General features: G+C 32.0%; 1 protein-coding gene and 1 long non-coding RNA gene across 3 annotated transcripts in view; one reads left to right on the top strand and one right to left on the bottom strand.

The window, feature by feature from the left end:
- LOC126881545 (uncharacterized) overlaps window positions 1–7919 on the top strand; it is a 67976-nt gene extending 60057 nt beyond the window's left edge. Inside the window, exon 2 of the long non-coding RNA XR_007696903.1 lies at window positions 7072–7919. This is a non-coding gene — a long non-coding RNA (uncharacterized LOC126881545). The remainder of the gene's footprint in view (window positions 1–7071) is intronic.
- Window positions 7920–24260: 16341 nt separating this feature from the next.
- Window positions 24261–25342, bottom strand: part of LOC126881536 (adenylate cyclase type 8) — a 1218021-nt gene continuing 1216939 nt past the window's right edge. For both annotated transcript variants that reach the window (XM_050645865.1, XM_050645866.1), the window contains exon 25: window positions 24261–24836. In XM_050645865.1, the coding sequence (XP_050501822.1) occupies window positions 24663–24836 (174 nt within the window). In that variant the 3' untranslated portion in view covers window positions 24261–24662. The remainder of the gene's footprint in view (window positions 24837–25342) is intronic.

The following is a 25342-nucleotide window of genomic DNA, read 5'->3' as shown; positions in this document are numbered from 1 at the left end:
TATTTTGTGTGAAATTTAATCGATGTATTCAATGCCATCTAGCGGAGAGTAAATAAATTTTATGCATGCTAATGAGAAAGGATTTTATAGTGCTTAAAATAAGCTTTAAAATGAGCACTGTTAAAAGTCTTTTGTACGTAAAATGTGTGAGCTGCAATGAAAAAAAGAGGAACATCTCGGTTTTTTTTAAATCAATGGATTTCATAAGTGCCATTTTCACCAAAATTAAAATTAATCGTATCCCGTCTAGAATCAACTTTAATATAAAGAATTTGATAGATTCTAGTAGTTTTGCTGCTTTGATACACATATTTTTTTTGAAAAAATCACGATTTGAAAAACAAATTTTTGAATTTAAAAATACCACCTTCTTTTCATAATAATCTCAAAATTAATGGAAGATACGTACAAAAGAGTACTAATAAAAAATAGGTTTTTTTTTTGACAAAAATTTTGGTTTGTTTGTTTTTCCTATCACACAAAAATTTACGATATGCTTGTTTAAACTGCGCGCCGTAGCGCAACCACAGTCTCTCTCGAGCCCTTTGACCCTTCGCCGTTTCAAAATAAAAGGTTTTTCACTACATATTGTACTGAAAAAGTTGTATCTCTTTTAATTACCTTTAAAATGGTTTTTTATAAGTTGTGATAGCTTCAAAATTGAAGTAGTTATGACCCAAAAACTAATCGTATTTTTTTTACTTTATAGAAGAAGAAATTTTTTATTCCATTTTTAATCGAGGGGTTCATTTTAAGGGTTGAAAGGGGTTAACAATTAAATAATTAAGATACAGAACGTAAAATATTATTTAAGTCTTCTTATCAAACCAAATTAATTTTTTGTAATTTTTTTCCATTTAGGGGTTGTTTTTAAGGGTTGAATGAGGGTTAACAATATGATAATTAAGATAAAGAACGTAAAATATCATTTACTCTATATTTAAATCTTTTTATGTCGTACTAAATTAATTTTTTGTAAATTTGTTCTCTTTAGGGGTTGTTTTTAAGGGTTGAAAGTGAGTTAAAAATATGATAATTAAGATAGAGAACATAAAATATCATTTACTCTACATGTATATTTAAACATTTTTATGTCATACTAAATTAATTTTTGTCAATTTTTTCGATTTAGGGGTTATTTTCAAGGGTTGTACTATTTTCAATGTTGTACTATATTTACTATTTGGGTGTCTTTTTAAAGACAGATCACATGCTATGATTTTTTTGTGACGGATATTCTTGAGTTGGGGTTGATTTCATGTAATCGAATGAACTATCTTTCAGTAAAGTCGTCCCAGGAACGCAACTCGTAAATATTGGCAATATCATTTTAAAGTCTTCTACTTTAAAATGTATAATATATGTCTAAATTGCCAATATAAATGAATCAGATTAAATAAATTATTAGAAGAATATTTTACTTAGCAACAACATTTTTATTTAATTTAGTTGTATTTTGTATTTTGACAACGACACCCGATTCGGGCGTCAAAACCTTAATAAAATTATTTTTTTCAATTTAATTGTGGCTTATTTCCCATATAAATAGTTAATCATAAAAATGCCACAAGGAAATAGCTTCAGAACAATGATAACAATATTCCTAAAAACGTGTATTATGATTATAATCTAAAAATATACCGATACTCTCATATTATTTCTTAAGATTCTCCTAAATGTTTTTCTGTGTAAAATTAAAATGCACCTTTTCCAAACAACACTGACTTTTATCTTGATCAATCCATATCGCAGAATGAAGAGTATCTTCTCTCTCACCCTATCGTCCCATGGTTTTATTGATTGTCATAAAAGTGTGCGCCCAGGTATGCATCAGAAGCACTTGTTTTTAATGCCTTTATTGCGGGTTATAATAAGTCGTAGCGGCACCTTTCTTCCTTGCCTTTTATTAGTTGTTTCTTTAGATGATCAATTTCGACGATTAAAATTGTTCGCGCAGCTTCGGTACCATTTTATGAGAGACTAGAAGGAATAAAAATATTTTAATGCTGTAGCTTTATTGTGTAATAACTTATTTCACTTGCATCGGATTTATGTAATATTGCATGTATAATTAAAGGATTGCCAATTAAGGTCTTTGCAATCGCTTAGTCCCAAATAAATGTCATAACAGATATCTTATAGATGGGGAATAGTCAAAATTAACACATTTTTATGGGAGAGACCAAAACCAATAGACCATTTTATTAAGGTATTTTACCTAACTGAAATACTTATTTTTTTTTATAAACAATGTAGGTACCTATAGTGCAGTCACTGAAGGTTTTCACCTCCGATTTCGTTGAACCTCCATCGATTTTCCTGAAAATTGGTGAGTAATTAGAGGATACCTCAAGGAACAAAGGTGATATGATGCCAACTTGCGCTTTTACCCTGGGGGTGGATGCCACCCCTTCTCGGGGGTGAAAATTATTTTATTAAAAATAATACCATAAGTCGATAGAGGGACAAGTTATAAGCAAAATTTGTTATATAAAGTTATTAAAATAAATCAACACTTTTTGAGTTATTAAAGACCAAAGATTTTATTTTTTCGTAAAAAAATGCATGTTTTAAATCGGTTTTTCACGTATAAATCAAAAACTATAAGCTTTTACTGAAAGGTTATTGTTACTGAAATTGAAGATAATAAAAAATTGCACACACTCCTTACATAAAGAACTAAACGAATGTTAGTTCAAAGTGAGTTACTGGCAATTGAATGTGTATTTTTTTCGACGAGTACTCAAATCTAAGTATTCAAGCTTAAATAACGGGAAAAGAATGCAATGTATAAAATATTCCTGCTAAACATTTGCCAAAGTACTTCGGAATACCTATCAAATAAGCTTCAGAACAAGGTAATAGCGTCAAAATTAAGCAAGTGATAATGAAAATAAAAGAACTGTTTTGAATTTTTTAGGAAAAAGTGAAAAATAAAACATACGCCATTTCCACAAAAATTAAAATTTATAGTAATCCTTAGAAGAACTTCTTTATATTAGCATAAGTAATGTATTCGATAATTTTGACCGGTTTAGAATGCACATTTGTGAAAAAAAGATATAATTTAAAAAAATCATAATTTTTAAAATTATTGTAATTCTCATATTCTTTTGATATAACTCCAAAAATACCCAATATACGTAAAAAATTATATATAACCAAATTTTAATTTTTTGTGTGCCAAATATTTTACCCGCTTTACAATTTCTATAGGGTAAAAAATAACCGAGATAGAAACGTTTAAATCTTAAATTTGCTGTGGGAACCATGCACCGGGGTCATCTAACCTTTTATTTTCGAAAAAGTAAGGGGTTTAAAAGATTAGCTTCAATGTGCTTAAATAGCACTTGGAATTGACTTTCAAACAGTTTTTAGATGAACCTGATATCGTAAACACGAACGGAGGTTTAAAAAAAAACAATAACATTTTTTGAAAAAATTTTGGAGCATAAATTTTAACGCTATCAACATGTTCGGGGGCTCATTTAATAGATATTTTTAAGTACTTTGACAAATGTTTAATAGGTTTATGTAATAAAATGCATCAATTTCCCGTTATTTCAGCTTGAATACTTAGTTTTTTATGCTACTTAGTTTTCATTGCTAAAAATTAATTTTTTTATTGTTAAACAAAGCTATAAACACATAGTGATTAAATGATGTTTTCAATGAATTTCCCATTTGAAATCGAACGAGTGGGCGCGCATACAGACAATTTCTACGTAGATTACGTACATTAAAACGCATGCATTGGGCACGGGAAACACTATGTGTTTATGACTTTGTTTAACAAATAAAAACTTAATTTTTAGCAATGCAAATAATCAAAACCGATAGAATTTAACTTGAGCTTTCAAATGCAGTAAGCAGAATTGCTATTTTATTTTTTAATCAAAAGTTATTCGGGTTCAAAAATTGCACTTTTTCGATTTTTTGAAAGTTCAACCGCGTTTATCTCTGAAACTATGCATCCTACGGAAAAACTTGTAAGATCATTTTTTGCTGAGAATCACCCAAAAAATACAGAAAAATGTTTTGTTTTGCGAAAAATCGCTGTTATGTAATTCCTCAAGTTCTTTGTTTATAACAAACTTATCGACATCCGGATCAACTGTTACCCAAAACATTCGTGTTCTACGGGTCAAAATACATAAAAGAAAAACTTGGGTAAGACCATCTGAATTAAGGAGGCCGTTGTATCCCCCTGGCGACAGGACTACTATTGTTAACATAGTTACCGATTCTGTTTAATCCAATTTTGTCTAGTGCTTGTTTGATTATGCATATAGAGTACAAGTTGAAGAGCCATGTAGACATGACAAAACCATGGTATGGTTGGAATATTTTAAGGTTCTTCTTTAACTCCAATAAAGTTTATGAATTATGTGGAAATCTTTTCCATCTAGCTTCATTTTCTCCAATTCATGCAACAATTTTTCATACTGGACTCTATCAAAACCCTCCTGTTAGTCGATGAATCATTGATATACTTTCTCTGGCGATTCAGGCATTTATAAATTAGTGTTTGAGTCGCAAAGGACGCCTCTTTTGTTTCCAAAGTGGATTACAAACTGTTTAACAGAAAACATGCTATCTATTGTTATGGTCTATTATATCTATTTAATTAGATTGATTAGCAAATTCTTACTTTAGTTAATTATTCATTTATTTTATTTACTGCATATGTAAAACAAAAATTAATTCAAATTAAATTTTCCAATCAATCTTATTCTCAGGGCTAATTTTGTATTGTATACAATACCTGTGATATGTGGCTTCTAATATTTCTGATTGCTTACTTCTTCCAGGGTGGAAACAGGGAAATTGAAAACACTCAATATCATATAAATGTAATCTATTGTTTTTATCAAATAAGCCGTGTACATGTGATTCTAAAAATATTAAATTTAAACTTTGTTGCAACAATCTCTTACTTAATTAATTAAACTCTAACTCTAATATCTCCTTGTTTTGACAAAGAAAATTATTTAATTAATTTATTATTTACTCATACTAAATTTAGTAAATTTTACTTTTCTTCTTTTGACTTGATTTCTTAAATTTTAAATGACTAACTGCGTAAAAGAAAAGTTCAATAAACAAATAAACAAATATGGGCTTGATATAAACAAATTTTCTCCATTCCGACAAATAATTTGACTGACCTTTTTGTTTCTTCACTGCCTCGTTCTCTGGATTGCGCCGTCCTTGATTCTTCCAAACACGTACTCTCTGGATGTTGCGAAAAAGTCCCTCTCGTCACGACTGCTTCCAAAAATCATACAGGATTTGCTCGAATTCTGTTACTCAGTTTTCCTTGTTCGATATCTTGTGCAAAAAGATATTAATCAGCTACTCGTTCTAGACAAAACAAAGGAAGCTCCCTCGGACCAGGAAAATTGACTCTTCAACCGGTCGACAATTTTGTTTCAACTTGATTCTGCTCGCAAAGGCCTATTACACACACTCTACACTGATTACTAAACTTTTTAAAACAAAAAACTGGTCTGCCTTCCACCGATGTTAATTACACAGTGACCTCTCGTCTCTCGCCAAATTCTCACTCCTAATTTCTTCTCCCTCCTACCTCATCTTTCCCACTCTATCAAAAACACGCCTCTCTCAAAACCATTCATACCCATTTCTTCTGAACCAAATATTTTTTTCACAGAACTTTTCCCATTTGTCATATTTCAAGCGATATCATAATTAGTTATTTCCTACTTTCTACTTTAATATCTAAACCTCATACAATTTGTATACCACATTAAAAACCTTCCCGGAAAGGATCTTAAAGCCGTCTTTGTTTTCGTCAACGATGTCCACTTTCTAATCACCGAAATGTTTGTTCATGTCCCGTGCATTTCGTCGAATCACTTATTAGTCGTTTCACTTTTTCCCGAAATACTTGCTTAATAGCAAAAATAAATTCTAAACAATTTTGGTGATGAAAATACAGGGTGATGAAAAACTATCATTTCATGGTCGTTGATATAAATTTAATTTTTTCTGAATTTCTTTACAAAAAAAAAACAATTTTACAACACTATATATTAGAGCTCTGCACTTCTGCTTCTCGTCTTTTTCTTTAACCGACAAAACCATGGTATGGTTGGAATATTTTAAGGTTCTTCTTTAATTCCAATAAAGCTTTTGAATTATGTGGAGGTCTTTTCCGTCTAGCTTCATTTTCTCCAGTTCATACAACAATTTGTCATACTCTATCAAAAGCCTTCTTTTAGTTGATGAAGCATAGATATATCTACTTTTCTCTGGTGATTCAGCTATTTATGAATTACTGTTTGAGTCGCAAAGGTCGCTTCTGTTCTTTCCATGGTGGATTACAAACTGTTTAACAGAAAGCATGCTTTCTTTATGTTATAGCTCTGCACTTCTGCTTCTGGCCTTTTTCTTTAACCGACACTATCTGATTATCCTTTAGAAAAGGTAATATAAGTAAGGATTACAAAATTTTAAAGAGAAAGCAAAAACTCGTTTGACATCTGAAATATAATATATTTATTTGCTTATAAAATAAAATACATTACATAAATTACACATAATTCTTAAAAATGGTTTTGTTTCAAATATAAATATCTATGTAACTACTAAAACATCTACAAAATTCTATTGGATTTTATCTATTGGTAAAAATGTAGAAATGGATCATGCACACATAAGTATATCAGCTTTTAATTTTTTTTATTTAGAAAATTGTGGGTTATAAAATCCGTAGTATTAGTTATAACCGTGTTCTTACAATTCAGAAAAAAATTAGACGGTTCAAATTCAAATTGTAGAAAATCATTTTATAGCGTATCACAAAAAGATCAAAAAACATTTGGGTTATTGTATTAGTATAACACCTGGATATAATTTTTTATATTAATTAATGGACTAAAATTTAATTCAACTGACGTCAAACAATGATAAAATTTTTACAACTTCTGTTTTTTTTTCAGTTATATAATTCAAAGAGAAGTTTGATTTTATGTCATTTTCAAACTACGAAATTCGCGTTTGATTAGGTATGAAGTAGAAAACCTTGATCATTTTTTTTTATTTTAGCAAAACAAAATGACTTCTTACAAGTGTTAAATAAAAAAATATTGCTATAATTTATGAAACGCAAAATAAGAAATTATCGACACTGAAGACTCTGAAAATGATCTTAACCAGAAAGAATAAGATGTTTATAATAGTGAATAGGAGCAGTCCTAAAATGAAGCAGATTAATAGTAATATATTTTATACCATATAAACCATGTATACCATATAAATATAATAAAAAAGATAAAACTTCGTTTCCCCAAAAAATGTGTTTTTCCTACAAATGGACGATTTATTTATTGCTCTGAAATTGGTTAAGATGTTAATGAAAATTGATGAGATTCAAGAGGTTATTGCTCGTTTTTTCCATACAATTAAGAATATATTCATTGTTAGTTACAAGTGGGTAATGGTCTAATTTATTTAAAGCAACAAATGGTAATGGTAATAGCAATAACCACTGAGGTAGTTCAAAATAAAAATCATTTGTGAATTCTTCATTAACACGTTGACGGGGAGAACGTCTATAGACGTCTAATTTCTATTGATGTAATGTGACGCAACGTCTATAGACGTTGCATTTTTCCCTATTATAATTTGCATAATACATATAGTATCACAACACTTGCTTATATATTGGACGCACTGTCCGTCAACGTGTTAATTTGTGATAAAAATCTTTCTTTCGTTTTTTTTCCTAGGAGGCGCCGCTTTTATGCAAAAAACATCTTAATGTGTATTTTTCATTTCTTTAATACTTACTAAAAAACCATCTAATACAATAACATTCGACCAGAACTATATCAGAAAGAACTCCTAATAAAATTTGAAATTGGCCCAAAGATACAAAAAATGTTCAAAATGACTCCCTGAAACGTGACACAAGATTCAACTCTTAGCATCATTGGATGCCTTTAAGTTGTTCTCATTGCCCCAAGACCCAAAAATTAATTTTTCTGAGTTACATAGTCAAAGTGTAGGTTTTTAGTCCATTTTTCAAAATCATGAATTTGAAAACATGTCATCCCACACATTCAATATACGGCATCTAAATTTTAATAAACACGAGTATGGTATCGCAATATCATTTCTTAATGTTGAAAGACTGATAGGTTTTTTACTTGAAATGAATGAAAGAAGAAGTATATTAAAGTGTGTAAATGTAATTTCCTTAGCTAAGCGCTTTCGACATAAAAGTCATCTTCAGAGCTAATGCTACAATAAAAAGTTAAAACAATAAGTAAAAAGATGTTCAGAGTACAAAGTTTTTTAACTTACGTCAATATATAAAAAGTACCGGCTACTTAGGAATGTATTTTCTTGCATCGCATTAAGAAATTTTTAATTCTGCTCCACTGTACAACTCCGGCTGATGAAAGCTAGTTTTAATTTTTAATTTTTCAATGGTAAAACAATAAGAACAACCACTGGGACGATACATACATATAAAATTTTTGGCATAAGACAGGTTTTACCCAACCATTTTGATGTGATATGAGCTGGCGACTGACTGACAGTGGTTGATTGTACGTTGGATTTTAAATGTTTCATCTGTCCGGTGTTGACATTTGACAGCTGACATTACAAATGAATGAAATTTTTAAATAATTAGTTTTAAAAGGATAATTGAAAAAATTGATGAACAAAAATTGTACCTTAAATGTCTGTACAATACAATAATAATAATTTAATTGTCTAAAATTATCTACCAGACTGAGGGCCTGGTGGCTCAAGACATAATATGTACAATGTGTCATGACAAAGGGAAGAAGATATTTTGTTTATAATAAAAAAAAAAGAAGATATGAATAAAATTCAATTTGTTAATTCTGAATGATATTGTTTATTTAAAATTTTCTTTCATCCCTAATATGAAGTATTTAGATCTTAATTGTTTCTTGTCAACAACTTTTGTAGTTGAGCATAAAAGTTTTCGAGATGAAATTGCCCTGTTGTATGAATATTATAATAGTATAATATTTTGCATATTATGTAGAAGTATGCAGGAATTATGCAAACCTGCATAATTCTACATAATATGCAAAATATTATACTATTATAATATTCATACAACAGGGCAATTTCATCTCGAAAACTTTTATGCACAACTACAAAAGTTGTTAACAAGAAACAATTAAGATCTAAATACTTCATATTAGGGATGAAAGAAAATTTTGAATAAACAATATCATTCAGAATTAACAAATTGAATTTTATTCATATCTTCTTTTTTTTATTATAAACAAAATATCTTCTTCCCTTTGTCATGACACATTGTACATATTATGTCTTGAGCCACCAGGCCCTCAGTCTGGTAGATAATTTTAGACAATTAAATTATTATTATTGTATTGTACAGACATCTAAGGTACAATTTTTGTTCATCAATTTTTTCAATTATCCTTTTAAAACTAATTATTTAAACATTTCATTCATTTGTAATGTCAGCTGTCAAATGTCAACACCGGACAGATGAAACATTTAAAATCCAACGTACAATCAACCACTGTCAGTCAGTCGCCAGCTCATATCACTTCAAAATGGTTGGGTAAAACCTGTACCATGCCAAAAATTTTATATGTATGTATCGTCCCAGTGGTTGTTCTTATTGTTTTACCATTGAAAAATTAAAAATTAAAACTAGCTTTCATCAGCCGGAGTTGTACAGTGGACCAGAATTAAAAATTTCTTAATGCGATGCAAGAAAATACATTCCTAAGTAGCCGGTACTTTTTATATATTGACGTAAGTTAAAAAACTTTGTACTATGAACATCTTTTTACTTATTGTTTTAACTTTTTATTGTAGCATTAGCTCTGAAGATGACTTTTATGTCGAAAGCGCTTAGCTAAGGAAATTAAAATACATTTACACACTTTAATATACTTCTTTCACTTCTTTCATTTCTTAATGTTTTTCTGCAAAAAAAAATCAAATCCCATATTTGTGTTTATTGAGATTCAGATGCTCAGAAGCTCTATAACTTAGAAACAACTGATTTATGAGTCTTGTGGCAGTGAAAACCTTTGATCAGCAAGAAATCTCTTTAAAGTTTCAGCGAATGTAACTAAAACTACTTATAAATAAGAAAACTGCTGGGGTACCTTGTGCATGCATTAGCAAAAATCACTATAAAAATTCGAAATGTCATTATATCGTAAATATTATGTCGTAAGTATGAAATTTCAAATAATATTGTTTTAGAATCTACATAATTTCTTAGTGCATTTTATTTATTCTCATTTTAGTGCCTCTCCAAAAGAGCTGGAAAACTTTTGACAGTTGTCTATTTATTTTAAACTCAATAAAAAAAAATTAAATAATTTTTTCTATTTTTTTAACCTTTCCGCAAAATTTTTTGATCTTCTTGGAATACTCAACATACAGAATACAAAAAATAATCAGTAACAATAATTAGGGAAAAGTAAAACCATACTTTGCTTTATCTGTGGTTTAAATATTCTAAAGATGTTAAGAATAAGGTTTAAAAATAATCAAATTGTCATAGCAGAAGGATGGAAAACCTCGTCATAGCAGAAGTAAAACAAATAAAATCAGATATCACAGTTTTTACCGAAATAAAGAAAAAATCCAAGGCAGCAAATATATGGGAGAATTTATACGTATTTACAGTGAAGTGGAGAGAGACAAGAGAGCGCAAGAAGGAGTATCAATATTGATCAATGAGAGAAATATTAGAGTATCTATTACGTGGAGTCGACACAACTTCAAGATCAATGGAATATATGCATCATCAAACAGTGCATCAAAAAGAGATAAACAAATATTCTACGAAAACCTATCACAACGCGTCCCCAACCAAAAATTAACAAATCTGATCTTCAGCCCAGAATACCTACATGCCTTAAAAGACATAATAAATGAAAACAAAAAAGGAATAACAAACATACCCTATTTTGGTGGAAAATTAGATCGAAAATGCACTACACAAAAAGAAACAAAGTAACTAAAACAAAAAATACCTCCTGTGATAGTAAGTACGAAGAGCTCAACAAATATATAGGGTCAATACCACTATCGGTTTACAGCATTCTCCGACGCCTTCCGACTCCTAACCGCCATTTTTCTCTGTTTAACAATATACCTGGAGGGACCTCTCTTTCCTGTAGTTTTTTTTTCAATTCCCTTCCTCCAGATTCTTCTCGGCCTTCCTCTTTTCCTTCTCCCTTTTGGTGTCCACGCCCAAATCGAATTAGTTACATCTCCATTAATAAAATATTTTTTCTACAATCACTTGATAAAGAAGACTTTTTCGCTTGTCAATGGCAACGAAAAGTTGACGTTTACTGAGGACCGTCACTTTATCGCTCTAGCGCGTAAAGCTTGATTTTATGCTCGTCGTCCGTAGCAACCGTACAACCATACAAGACAGACACATTTAATATTCAAACTGAAAGATATGAGTACGTAAATTGTTCAGCTGGACATAGGGAACATACACTGTATATATTTAGATACATAAATCCATAGATTGTATTATATTGAGATAATTGTGGCAACTGAGCTCTCTCGATGACCATTGTTGTTAGAATTAAGGGGCATTAACCTTAAAATTGACGACTCATTTCGACTGACACAAATAAATGTGACAATGTAGTAGCTATGTAAATATTTTTGGTCTAAGGGAATGGGAAAACTGTTTAGTGTTGAAATTAGTTTTTAAATAAAAAATATTTTAAAAATTAAAGTAAAATTATTAACTCATGAATCATAAACTTTGTTTTTGATTTATTTATGGACATTTTATTGCACCAAAAACTCGTACTCGAACAGAAGCTTCAGCTAACACAGGTTCGCGAAGTTGCCACAATTCTCTCAATGTATATTCCCTATGTCCAGCTGAACGATTTACGTACTGTATAAAAGTTAATGATATGACATTATAATAGATATAGAATAGTTACAATAAAGTTAATGATTTAAAAATAGTTCCATTTTATTAAATGATTGTAGAAAAAATGTATGTATTACAAGCGCAAAGTGACATTAGCTATTGCTTTCGAGTAATTACCGGTAACTCTTAAGCAGGCCGCGCACTGAATCGGCATAGAGCGATCTGCTCGGCTAAGAGCAATCGGCATATTTTGCTATACATGGAAATAAATAAGCCATCGCGCACCGCCTAAGAACGTTCGGAAATTCAGTGCGTGGCCTGCTTTACTCTCAAGCAATAATGTATCACTTTTCGCTCTTAATACATGAATAACTATTTCCCAACGCAGATATGCAATGAAATTTTATTATTGTATACAATGTCATCAATACGAAATTATGCAGGATCTCATTACATAGGTAAAGCAAAATAGGATTTCAATTATGCGCTGTTAGAATTTGTCTTGAATATGCCTACTTACACAGAAAAGGGGACAAAAATAGTTTCATTGAAAATAATAATTTTTTTCTACAATCACTTGATAAAGAAGACTTTTTCGCTTGTCAATGCCAACGTAAAGTTGACGTTTACTGAGTACCGTCACTTTATCGCTCTAGCGGCTCTAGCGCGTAAACTTTAATTTTACGCGCGTTGCCCGTAGCAACCCTACAACCATACAATACAAACACATTGAACATTCAAACTGAAAGATATAAAAGTTAATGTTAGGACATTATAATAGTGTAGGAAACAAAGGTTGAAAGGTTTTTTTCTGGATTATCAGGGGGTGCTTATTATAAGACTATTTTTTTCTGAAAAAATTTCGCCCTGGAATCCCTCTTTTCACCCCTTTAAAGAGGGTACTTTGTGGATTTTGCGGAACGTAGCCCTTCCTGTACCTTTTACAAAAAATTTCTTTTATAGAAATATGAAGAGGACTATATTTTCTACGATTTATTTCCCGACAGCATCTGTCTATCATCCACCGTTTAGCGGGGGTGGCGCCCCAAAGTTGACAAGTTTTTAAAAAAGATGTTTTTAAAAAAACTATATGTTTCCCTAACTGTAACGGAAATTAAGAAGAAATCCTGCGGCGATTATTCATAAATAATTGATTGATTTTTTGGTATAGGTTTCACTTAAGGGTAATTTCGCTTTTTTAATTACAGGGTGTTACATTTTAAAACACCCCTTTTTATACCATCTGAACCGTTTATGCCAGAGTAAAAAGACTTTCAGAGATTACCCATGTACTGGTGCTATTTACAAATTTGTATAATGCACCCCAATTTTTCCCCGGAACCACCAAAAAAAAAGAAGAATTAATAAATAAAGTGATTTTCTTGGAATCCTTCACACACAATGCCCTTTATTAATATGCTTCATATATCATTTTGTGCACGTTATTATTACCCATGCATGGACACCAAAAGCGATTTCCTAGTGCAAACCCTGTAGCAAAAAAAAATTAATAAAATGGGGGTTGATTTTTTTTTTGTTTTTTGCTTTTTGATCCATATGGACATATGCTTCATCAATAGTGCTTTTCAAAAATATTTATAGTTATTGCAACATCCCTGCGGAAACCACCCCTATCCTTGAAAATATACTGCAGAAACTACCCCTATCCCTTGGCGAGCATGCTTTTACGATTTTCTCATTACCTATGCATTCTTTTTAAACAAAACTTATACAAGGTTAAAGACCACTATTTACTCTAAAAATTAGGTCATATTCATTTTTTTCATATAAGCAACCGTTACGGCAGAGTGGCGCCGTAAACCTAATATATGCTTTGGCGGGCTCCAGTTTTTGTTTTTTTTTCGTCATCTGTTCGTTTTATTGATAAAGTACTTATGTAAAATAAAACAACACAGTGTAACCTACAAATTATGACTAATGCACATTTTACAATCTTTGCGCCCCAAAGCCACAGTGGTGGCCCAAACTCAATTTTTGCATATTTTCGCCACCTACACGCATTTTATTGCATTAATGCTACCTTAATAGCACAATATTTACCCTTAGGTGGTCGCTAAGCAGTGGCGGATCCAGGGAGGGGTGATGGGGGTGATCATCTCCCCCCTCTTTAACCAAGTGATATTATATTCACAAGGAAAAGAAAAAGGTTTTCCTGTAGTTGGCTGTATACCATCAATCACAAAATTGGAAAGAAATCCTTTGTAAAAGGTATAAAATTTTTTTTTATTAAAAATCCCTTAAAAGGGCTACATCACAACAAAACGTTTTCGATTTTTATAAAAAATCATCATCAGTGTTCGATAAACTGGATGCTAGCTGAGCCACAAAAGAAAAATATTTGGGTAAAAACCCTTTACATAAAATATAGATGCCTTAAAAGTGCATACTTCAGTAAAAAGGCCTGTGATGGTCACATGGCAAACAGGATAATGCCCTAAGGTAAGGTATACAGGTTTCCCAACACGTGGGATCCAAATTGAGTTGCCATTAAGTCATTGAAATGTGATCAACTCAATTTGGATCCCACGTGTTGGGAAACCTGTATACCTTACCTTAGGGCATTATCCTGTTTGCCATGTGACCATCACAGGCCTTTTTACTGAAGTATGCACTTTTAAGGCATCTATATTTTATGTAAAGGGTTTTTACCCAAATATTTTTCTTTTGTGGCTCAGCTAGCATTTAGTTTATCGAACACTGATGATGATTTTTTATAAAAATCGAAAACGTTTTGTTGTGATGTAGCCCTTTTAAGGGATTTTTAATAAAAAAAATTTTTATACCTTTTACAAAGGATTTCTTTCCAATTTTATATTATATTCAAAGATTATAAAAATATTCTTTTATTTTTATAGAAATTTCGCCAATTGGCTCCCTCCTCTTAACGATGCTGGATCCTCCACTGTCGGTAAAGCATAAAAAGTACGCCATTCTTATAAAAATAATAATATAATATAAGTATTTCTATAAAAATAAATGAATATTTTATAATCTTTGAATATAATATCACTTGGTTTGAGAGGGAGGGTGATGGGGATGATCACCCCTCCCTTGATCCGCCACTGCTTAGCGACCACTTAAGGGTAAATATTGTGCTATTACGGTAGCATTAATGCAATAAAATGCGTGTAGGTGGCGAAAATATGCAAACATTGATTTTGGGCCACCACTGTGGCTTTGGGGCGCAAAGATTGTAAAATGTGCATAGGTCATAATTTGTAGGTTACACTGTGTTGTTTTATTTTACATAAGTACTTTATCAATAAAACGAACAGATGACGAAAAAAAAAACAAAAACTGGAGCCCGCCAAAGCATATATGAGGTTTACGGCGCCACTGTGCCGTAACGGTTGCTTATACGAAAAAAATGAATAGGACCTAATTTTTAGAGTAAATAGTGGTCTTTAACCTTGTATAAGTTTTGTTTAAAAAGAATGCATAGGTAATGAGAAAATCGTAAAAACATCCTCGCCAAGGGATAGGGGTAGTTTCTGCAGTATATTTTCAAGGATAGGGATGGTTTCCGCAGGGATGTTGCAATAACCATATATATTTTTGAAAAGCACTATTGATGAAGCATATGCACATATGGATCAAAAATCAAAAAAAAAAAAAATTCAACACCCATTTTATTTATTTTTTTTGGCTACAGTGGTTGCACTAGGAAATCGCTTTTGGTGTCCATGCATGGGTAATAATAACTTTCACAAAATGATATATGAAGCATATTAATAAAGGGCATTGTGTGTGAAGGATTCCAAGAAAATCACTTTATTTATTAATTCTTCTTTTTTTGGGGTGGTTCCGGGGAAAAAATGGGGGTGTATTATACAAATTTGTAAATAGCACCAGTACATGGGTAATCGCTGAAAGTCTTTTTACTCTGGCATAAACGGTTCAGATGGTATAAAAAGGGGTTTTTTAAAATGTAACAACCTGTAATTAAAAATAGGACAATTACCCTTAAGTGAAACCTATACTAAAAAATCAGTCACTTATTTGCAAATAATCTCCGTAGGATTTCTTCTTAATTTCCGTTACAGTTAGGGAAAAATATATATTTTTTAAAAACATCTTTTTTAAAAACTTGTCAACTTTGGGGCGCCACCCCCGCTAAACGGTGGATGATAGACAGATGCTGTCGGAAAATAAATCGTAGCAAATATAGTCCTCTTCATATTTATATAAAAATTTGTTTTTGTAAAAGGTACAGGAAGGGCTACGTCCCGCAAAAACCACAAATTACCCCCTTTAAAGGGGTAAAAAGGGGGGTTCCGGGGCGAAATTTTTTCAAAAAAAGTTGGAATACCCCTTGATATAACGGAAAAAAAATAAAACCGGACTTGTGTCCATTTTGCAAGGTTCAACCTCTGTTTCCTACACTATAATGACAGATATAAAATAGTTACAATAAAGTTAATGATTTAAAAATAGTTTAATTTTATTAAGTGATTGTAGAAAAAATGTTGTATGTACTTATTAAAAGCGCAAAGTGACATTATTGCTATCAAGTAATTAGCGCTCTCCGCTACGCGTCAAGCGGTAACTCTTATGCTGGGGCCACAATAACGTCTAATGCCGTTAATTAACGCATTATTTGCCATCTCTGTAATGCAAATAATGCGTTAATTAACGGAATTAGACGTTACTGTGGCCCCAGCATTACTCTCAAGCAATAATGTATCACTTTTCGCTCTTAATACATAAATAACTATTAAAAACGAATTTCACAATAAATGACCTTCTAATATTATTTTTGTGCTTTACAATATTATAATTATTAGGAAAATTACATAAAACTCAAACAATCATAAATTTATAAGTACAAAAATATTTTTATTATTTGGAACTTGACACACATCGACAAAGAACTAAAGTATCTACATGCACATAAAAATAACAATATTTTGATTTTAGACAATACCTAGAACATACCTACATTAGGCGTGGTTTAGATTTGAAGGGTACAAGAGCAAAACAGCAAAAATGTCATATACGTAAAACACTTTTCATTGTACTTTTGTGTATAGTTAATAAGAAACCTAAAGGTGGGTACAGACATGTTTCGAATTCCGTATCGAACCTTGTCTCGAACATTGAACCGATTAACAGAAGTTCGCGACGTTGTTGCATGGGATCTTAAAATAAGCAACGAACCGAACCTCGCTCCGTACTTCGTAACAAACAGTTTGACCTTCCATCACTAATTGCCTTAAAACCGTATCTGCCAGATCACGGTTGCTGCAGCAGCTTATATACTTATGCATTCTTCAGTTAATAAAAAGAAAAATAGTTGTGAAATAAGCTGGTGACAAACACAAGTTTTGCAGGAACCGTGTTTTACCCTTAAAAATTAACCCCTTCCCTTCTTGAGCTCAGATCTCTTGTAATTTATTTTTCCTTTCATTTTTGTTATATTTTCTTCCTTTTCCGATTTTTTTCTTTTTCCTATAATTTGGTTCCAATCTTTATTATTTTCAAGGCTTCTGAATTGGTCTATTTTGGATAGCATAATATAAATAACGATAAATTTGATTTCTAATTACCTTACTATATTTTGTAATAAATCTTTAAACCCAAAATAAATTATACTAAAAAAGTTACATCTTTGAAAAATTCATTATCCACTGTTCCTGTACCTGTACTTTTTTATTTATCCTTTCTCCCTCCTAAAACCAGATAGAAAACAAGTCATTTTTGTCTACATTCATTGGCAGTTGTTTTCATTTTCGCGCCAATTTCCTTCCAAGCATCGTTTTTTATTTTGGTATAATATCTGGGATTTTTGGATCCCAAAAATCTCATTTTTTCGATCATTTTCTATTAGTAGTAAAAATTCTCATCCGTTCACTCTATCTTAAAGCACTCAATTTCAAAATAACAATGAGTGGAAGGCCGAAAATTTCGGAAACTAGTCCAGACATGACTTCACGGTGAACCTCGTCCTGAACCTTTCGACGGCCATTTCCTTTAATGCGGACGGATTTACCAACAACTAGTGGAACCATTAGATATTGCACCCTGATCGCGACGAGGTTCGGTACGTTGTTGCAGGGTGCCGTCCAAACTTAGTTCGCGACGAGTTTCGATACGGCATTAGAAGCATGTTTGACCCACCTTAAGAAACTATCTTTCGACATTCTATTTTTCCATTAAACTTGTTCACGCCCCTTTCATCTACTGCAGTTTTCCCCAATCTTTCTTAGATAGGAACAGCTTTTGACAAAAAAAATTGGCGACCTCCTTATTAGTCTAAGAGCTGGGAGTGGATTTTGTGCGTGATAAGTAATATGGAAAACTACACGGGGATATGTTAAATTAGTTGTGTACATGACTTTCACCAACGGCCGGAAACCAGAGTGGGGGCCGACGGTAGTTATAAGGTGTCAAAGTCGCAGTTTTTATTATTTTTTTTATGACGCTCATGGTCGAGATAGTGCACCAAAATTTGGGAATAAGTAGGTCATGACGTACCTAAGTAAAACTTCTAGGGGCGCAACGCTGCGTGGCCGACAAAGGGGTGGGGGTAGGGGTGAATATAAAAAATATAAGGGGTTTTTTTGCGACGTTCGTGACTGAAATAGTGCACCAAAATTTGGGTATAAGTAGACCATGACAAATAAATAAAATCCCCAGAGCCGGAAACCAGAGTGTGGGAGGAAGGTCCCGTTTTTTATTATTTTTTTTGTGACGCTTATGATCGAGATAGTGCATCAAAATTTGGAAATTAGTAGCTCATGACGTAACTAAGTAAAATCTCCAGGAGTGGAACGCTGCGTGGCCGACAAAGGGGTGGGGCAGGGGTGAATATAAAAAAAATGTAAGGGGTTTTTTGCGACGTTTGTGATTGAGATAGTGCACCAAAATTTGGGAATAAGTAGACCATGGCATAACTAAGTGATATCCCCAGAGGCGGAAACCAGAGTGGCCGACGAGGGTAGTTATAAGGGGCAAAAGTCGCGTTTTTTTTTGTGGCGCCCATGATGCAGACAGTGCACCAAAATTTGGGAGTAAGTAGGTCATGAGGTAACTAGGTAAAATCTCCAGGGGCGGAACGCTGCTTGCGGTACAAAGGGGTGGTAGGCAGGGGTGAGTATAAAAATATATGGGTTTTTTTTGCCGTTCGTGATCGAGATAGTGCACCAAAATTTGGGAATAAGTAGATCATGACATTACTAAGTAAAATCTCCAGGAGCGGAACGCTGCGTGGGGGACAAATGTTGTGCCGGATCACAAAAAAATAATACACACTGCGACTTTGACCCTTTAAAACTACCCTCATCCCCAACTCTGGTTTCCGGCTCTGGAGATTTTACTTAGCTAAGTCATGGTCTACTTATTCCCAAATTTAGGTGCACTATCTCAATCTAGCACGTCGCAAAAACCCCTTATATTTTTTATATTCACACCTACCCCCACCCCTTTATCGGCCACGCAGCGTTCCACCCCAGGGGATTGTACTTAGTTACCTCATGACCTACTTATTCCCAAATTTTGGTGCACTATCTCAATCATGAGCGTCACAAAAAAAATAATAAAAACGGCGACTTATAACCCCTTATAACTACCCTCGTCTCCCACCTCGGGTTTCCGGCTCTGAGGATTTTACTTATTTATGTCATGGTCTACTTATTCCCAAATTTTGGTGCACTTTCTCAATCACGACCGTCGCAAAAAACCCCTTATATTTTTTGTATTCACCCCTGCCCCACCCCTTTGTCGGCCACGCAGCGTGCTACCCCTGGATATTTTACTTAGTTACGTCATGACCTACTTATTCCCAAATTTTGGTGCACTAACTCAATCATTAGCGTCACAAAAAAAATAATAAAAACGGCGACATATAACCCCGTATAACTACCCTCGTCCCCCACTCTGGTTTCCGGCTCTGGGGATTTTACTTAGTAATGTCATGGTCTACTTATTCCCAAATTTTGGTCCACTATCTCAATCAAGAACGTCGCAAAAAACCCTTTATATTTTTTATATTCACCCCTACACCCACCCCTTTGTCGGCCACGCAGCGTTCCGCCCCTAGAGATTTTTTGTTTAGTTACGTCATGACCTACTTATTTCCAAATTTTGGTGCACTATCTCGATCATGAGCGTCACAAAAAAAAATAAAAACCGCGATTTTGACCCCTTATAACTACCCGCGGCCACCACTCTGGTTTCCGGCCGTTGGTGAAAGTCATGTACACAACTAATTCAACATATCCCCGTATAGTTTTTCCATATTACTTATCACGCACAAAATCCGATTCTATCTCTCCGACTATATCTTATTAGACCCAGTTCATTCGCCTTTTAATAACATTATCAAATCAATGGGAAGATCTAATAAGCCGTCTTAAGATTTGCTACAGTTGTTTAACCTTCCGATGACCAACCTTTTTTTGTTACACGGATGACCAAGGGGGGGGAAAATGACCACAGGTCAAAAATGTCAAAAATGTCAAAAATGACAACTAACAAAAAAATAAAGTTTTTTTTTTTAATTTTTAATTTTTTTCTTTGGCATGGACTTTGTCATTCAGCCAGTCACAACATGAGTATTAGTGTCATGTGTAGTGTGTATGTTGAGTAAGTGTCTTGTTACTTTGCAAAGTCGGCGTCATTAGCGTAAAACTACTTGTAATTACACATAATAGACGCTATTTTACTAAACATCAACTTCAGAATATATTTTTTATTCGTAAAATATAGGGAATTTTTTTTCTTTCAAAATATGAGGATATCTAGAATGATATTAAAGTCAAATAAAAAAATAATGAGTTAAAAATTTATTACAGAAAAACATACGCTGGGGGCACAATTTCCCCTGCTTGGTCATCCGAAGGTTAAGAGAAAAATGTTTTTATTGCGCCATTTATCAATCAGTTACATAATTTTTCTTCTTGAATTTTTCTTCTGTATAAATGGTGCTACATAAGTGACTAGATTTTTCTGGAATTGTAAATTTGTCTTTAAGCAAGAAAACGTGATTAAACAACAAACTCTGGCCCTGTCCGGCTGCAGTAAATGATGCATAAGTTTTTTGTATTATCTTCGTTTTTACAAATTTTTCTATTAGCTGTTACACATTTTTCCACAAAAATTCTATGATAATATAAACTAGCAGTTAATTGATAAATTGACACTTTTCACATAAAATTCCTATTTAAATTCGCTTGACTGATTTGAAGCTCTAGTTCTGTTTTAACTCTCGGTTAACAATCAGTGTAAAAACAGGCTTAGTAGTAATAGTAAAAATAATAGTACTGACATTATTTTTAAAGATATTTATCTACCTCTAAATCTGAGGTAATTTCTGATTTCAGTGTATATTTTTAGGGCTATACTACGTTAGTTCGTCTTGAATTTCAAAACAAGCTTTTATCTCCTTTTGGCATATATCACTAAGAGCTCAGATATGCTACATGTTTTCGATACTTCAATATGGACTTGAAAGCTGGACATTCAAACATGAACACATAAATAAGTTACAGTCATTTGAAATGTGGTGTTTAAATGTGGTTGCTTAGAATCGCATGGACACAGAAGAAAACGAACACGAAAGAATTGCGGGAAATGGGAAAAAATAGGAAATAATAAACACAATGAAGAGAAAGAAACAAAGTAAAAAAGTCAGCGAAATAGACTGCTAAATCTGACAATACAGGAAAAAATAAGAGGAGAAAATAGCATGGGAAGAAGGAGAGTGTCATGGTTAGCTAGAAATATTCAGAGCAGCGGTAGATACAGTAAAAATAGAAATAATGCTATTCAACCACCGATTTAGAGATGACATTTAAAGAAGAATAAGTATCACAATCAATATAAAAGAGCCTACGAGAAGCTAACTAGCAAACAGTTAAGATAAAGTAGAAAAAAGTTAACCTGTAACAAAGACTATGAGCCACCAAAGGCCATAAATTTTCCTAAACTAGGAGGAAAAGAATGAAACAACTTATATGTATACAATCAAACGAGGTGTTGTTGTTAAAAAATAAGAAAGTAAACATGCGTTGGTATTTAAGTAATATACATTTCAAATTTAAGTAATTTGTAGTCTTTAAGTATTTAAGTAATATATATTTCAAACTCTATATAGCCTAATAAAATTTAAAAAAGTCAAAATGTAAATTCGTACAGGTTAAAACAAATTTTATATCAAAGTTTAGGTGGGTACAAAAGATATTTTCAAGAAAGTATCCAAATCATACAAGGTGATCATTGTTTAAATAATTAAAGGGGGGTCTTTTGCAAAAAAAAACTTTTTTAACTGCTGAGGTAATTCACTTATTATTGAAGATCTATGGGATTTTTTCTACAAAGTTGAAGGGTGAATCTTTCACAAAGGGCTTATTAAATTAAATTTGACCCCATATTTATTTAAATACTTGTATATAAAACTTTAAAAACAAATTTGCAAAAAAATATTTTTAGCGTTTTAAATGAGCACCATAAAATATCATGTTTTACAAACTAAGTTGCGCTATGTTACCAGTATTAAGCAAAAAAAGGTGGTCGAAAAATATTTAATATTTTTTGAGATATTGAATTTGTTTATTAAATGTTACTATATTTTCAATTGCAAAAACGCGGTTGTTGTCAAAGAAATATTTACCTGCTTGAGACCTCATTATTTTTATTTTTATGTATATTTTCGATAAATGTGTTGATAAATTCAAATTTCAATTAAACTCCCCCCTAAAATAGCATTTGAAAATTATTCAAATTTGTTTATAATTTGTTTTTTTAATAACGTCGCGGGGATTAAGTATTTTGAAATGCCGTTTCGATAATTGGGTTTCTGGGAATTTTTTACTAATTAAAAAAATTTTTTTGTCGATTTTTCTTCTTCTTTTTTTTATTGGAGTTATATTACTACGGGCCCTTCTAGGGTTAAATTTTAGTAAGAATGTCGAATCTCTGAGTTGTAGATTCTAGACCTAAAAATATTAAGATTTAACTAAAATCTCTTAAATAAAATGTGGCTACTTACTGAGTTACAGGGTGTTTACACAGGGAGTTTATACTGAGTTACAAGTACTTTAAAACTATTTGACGTATCCTTATCATACTTGGCAGAAAGTGTGGCTATTATACACCCTACTAAATTGTGATTAATAAACGTTTCTGTCTAGTGCCAGAGACGTACGACAGGGGATAGTGAATGATTGACCCTTCCCAAATTCTACGCCACTGAGCGAATTACTATTTTAGCGAAATTTTTCGATTCTCCAATACTTTGTATGTAAATAACTTTATTGGTATCGATAAAGTCATCAGTTTGAGAGATATTGGAAGTTTAAAATTAATAAATGCATGAATCAAAATAACTATGCCTTTTATTTTTAACGTCCAATATCTCGAAAACTAATGACTTAATCGTTACCAGTAAAGAGTATATTATTTACATAGAAAGTATTGGAGAATTGAAAAATTTCGCTAAAATAATAATTCTCTGAGTGGCGTAGAATTTGGGAAGCGTCAACCATTAACTGTCCCCTGTCGTACGCCTCTGGTAGTAGCTACAAACTTTTATTTCTCACAATTTAGTAGACTGTATAGTACCCACACTTTCTGCCAAGTATGATAAGGGTATGTAATAGTTTGAAAGTACTTGGTATTTTTTTTTTAATTTTTAAATAAAGCACCACTCAGCCAGTAACTCAGTAAGTAGCCACATTTTGTTTAAGTGATTTTAGACCAATCTTAACATTTTTAGGTCTAGAATCTACAACTTCGAGAGATTCGACATTATTAATGAAACTTAACCCTAAACGGGCCCGTAGTAATATAACTCCAAGAAAAAAAAAAGAAGAGGAAAAAAGACAAAAAAATTTTTTAATTAGTAAAAAATTCCCAGGAACCCAATCATCGAAACGGCATTTCAAAATATTTAATCCCCACGACGTTATTAAAAAAACAAATTATAAACAAATTTGGATAATTTTCAAATTCCATTTTAGGGGGAAGTTTAATTGAAATTTGAATTTATCAATACATTTATCGAAAATATACATAAAAATAAAAATAACAAGATTTAATACAGGTGAATATTTCTTTGGCAACAATAGCGTTTTGCAATTGAAAACAGAGTAACATTTAATAAACAAATTCAATATCTCAAAAAATATTAAATATTTTTGGACCAATTTTTTTTTATTAATACTGATAGCATAGCGCAACTTCTCCTGTAAAATAAGATATTTTAAAGTGCTTATTTAACACGCTAAAACTAATTTTTGGAAAATTTGTTTTTAAAGTTTTATGTATAATTATTTAAATAAATAGGGGGTTAAATTTAATTTAGCAAGTCTTATGTGAGAGATTTATCCTTCAACTTTGCAGAAAACAGTCCTATAGACCTTCATTAGTAATTGAATGGCCTCAGCAGTTAAAAAAGTAATTTTTTTGAAAAAATGACCCCTTTTTAATTATTCAAACAATGATCCCTTGTATGATTTGGATACTTTCTTGAAAATATCTTTTGTACCCACCTAAACTTTGATATAACATTTGTTTCAACCTGTACGAATTTACATTTTGATTTACATGTAGTGTAATTTTATTTTACTAGACTAATATTAATTTAAATTAATTTTGATTACTGTGATTAATGGCAAATAATGACATTTTTGTTTCTGAACGTACCCTTCACATATTTTCAAATTCTAAAACTCTAAATTTTGGTCTTTTTTACAGTCAACAAAGGGGTATTACTTTACTTTTAGAATATAAAACATTAGACATGAGTTCCGTCTAAAGAATGGACCTTATTAAGTTTTTCTCTGTTGATGGCATTTTCAATTTGGATTTTGGTTTCTCGCCTCGACAAAGGCGATTTAAGGGAGAATTTTGATTCTCGCTTTGGAAGGTGCTTTGGGGAATGAACGGGTACTATTGCTTTATTCTTGGCCTGCAACAAAAATTAATTAAGTATAAAGGTGCGTATCCATTACGTTGGTGCTCCGTGCTCCGTGTGGATACGGCATGCGCTTCTCTACATACAGTGTGAGTCATGAGGAACTGTACATACTCCTACCTCGTATAGAGGCTCCTATGGGGAATAACAAATGACCATTAAAAAGTGTCTGCTCCCATTGTTTAATAATATACAGGGCGAGTTTCGCATTTTGACAGAAATTTTTATTCGTCATAATTTTTGAACGGTCAGATCAACGTGTCTCTTATTTTGGACAATCGTTACACTATTACCACCTAATCAACTGATTTATTCAAACTAGAAAAAAAAATCAGGTCCGGCTTTAAAAAATTAGTTCGTTTGGGTCTTAGAAAAAATTTCACCCTGTACCTATACGCTTTTTGAAAACTCTAATATGAATTTTACAAATTAGACAAATATGCAATTAAAATACCGTATTTATTTTTTTCCCCACATGATTACTTAATTTATTATAAAAA

Source organism: Diabrotica virgifera, chromosome 3 (genome assembly GCF_917563875.1).
Source record: "Diabrotica virgifera virgifera chromosome 3, PGI_DIABVI_V3a".
Taxonomy (NCBI): domain Eukaryota; kingdom Metazoa; phylum Arthropoda; class Insecta; order Coleoptera; family Chrysomelidae; genus Diabrotica; species Diabrotica virgifera.
This window is presented reverse-complemented; position numbering and strand designations above follow the sequence as displayed.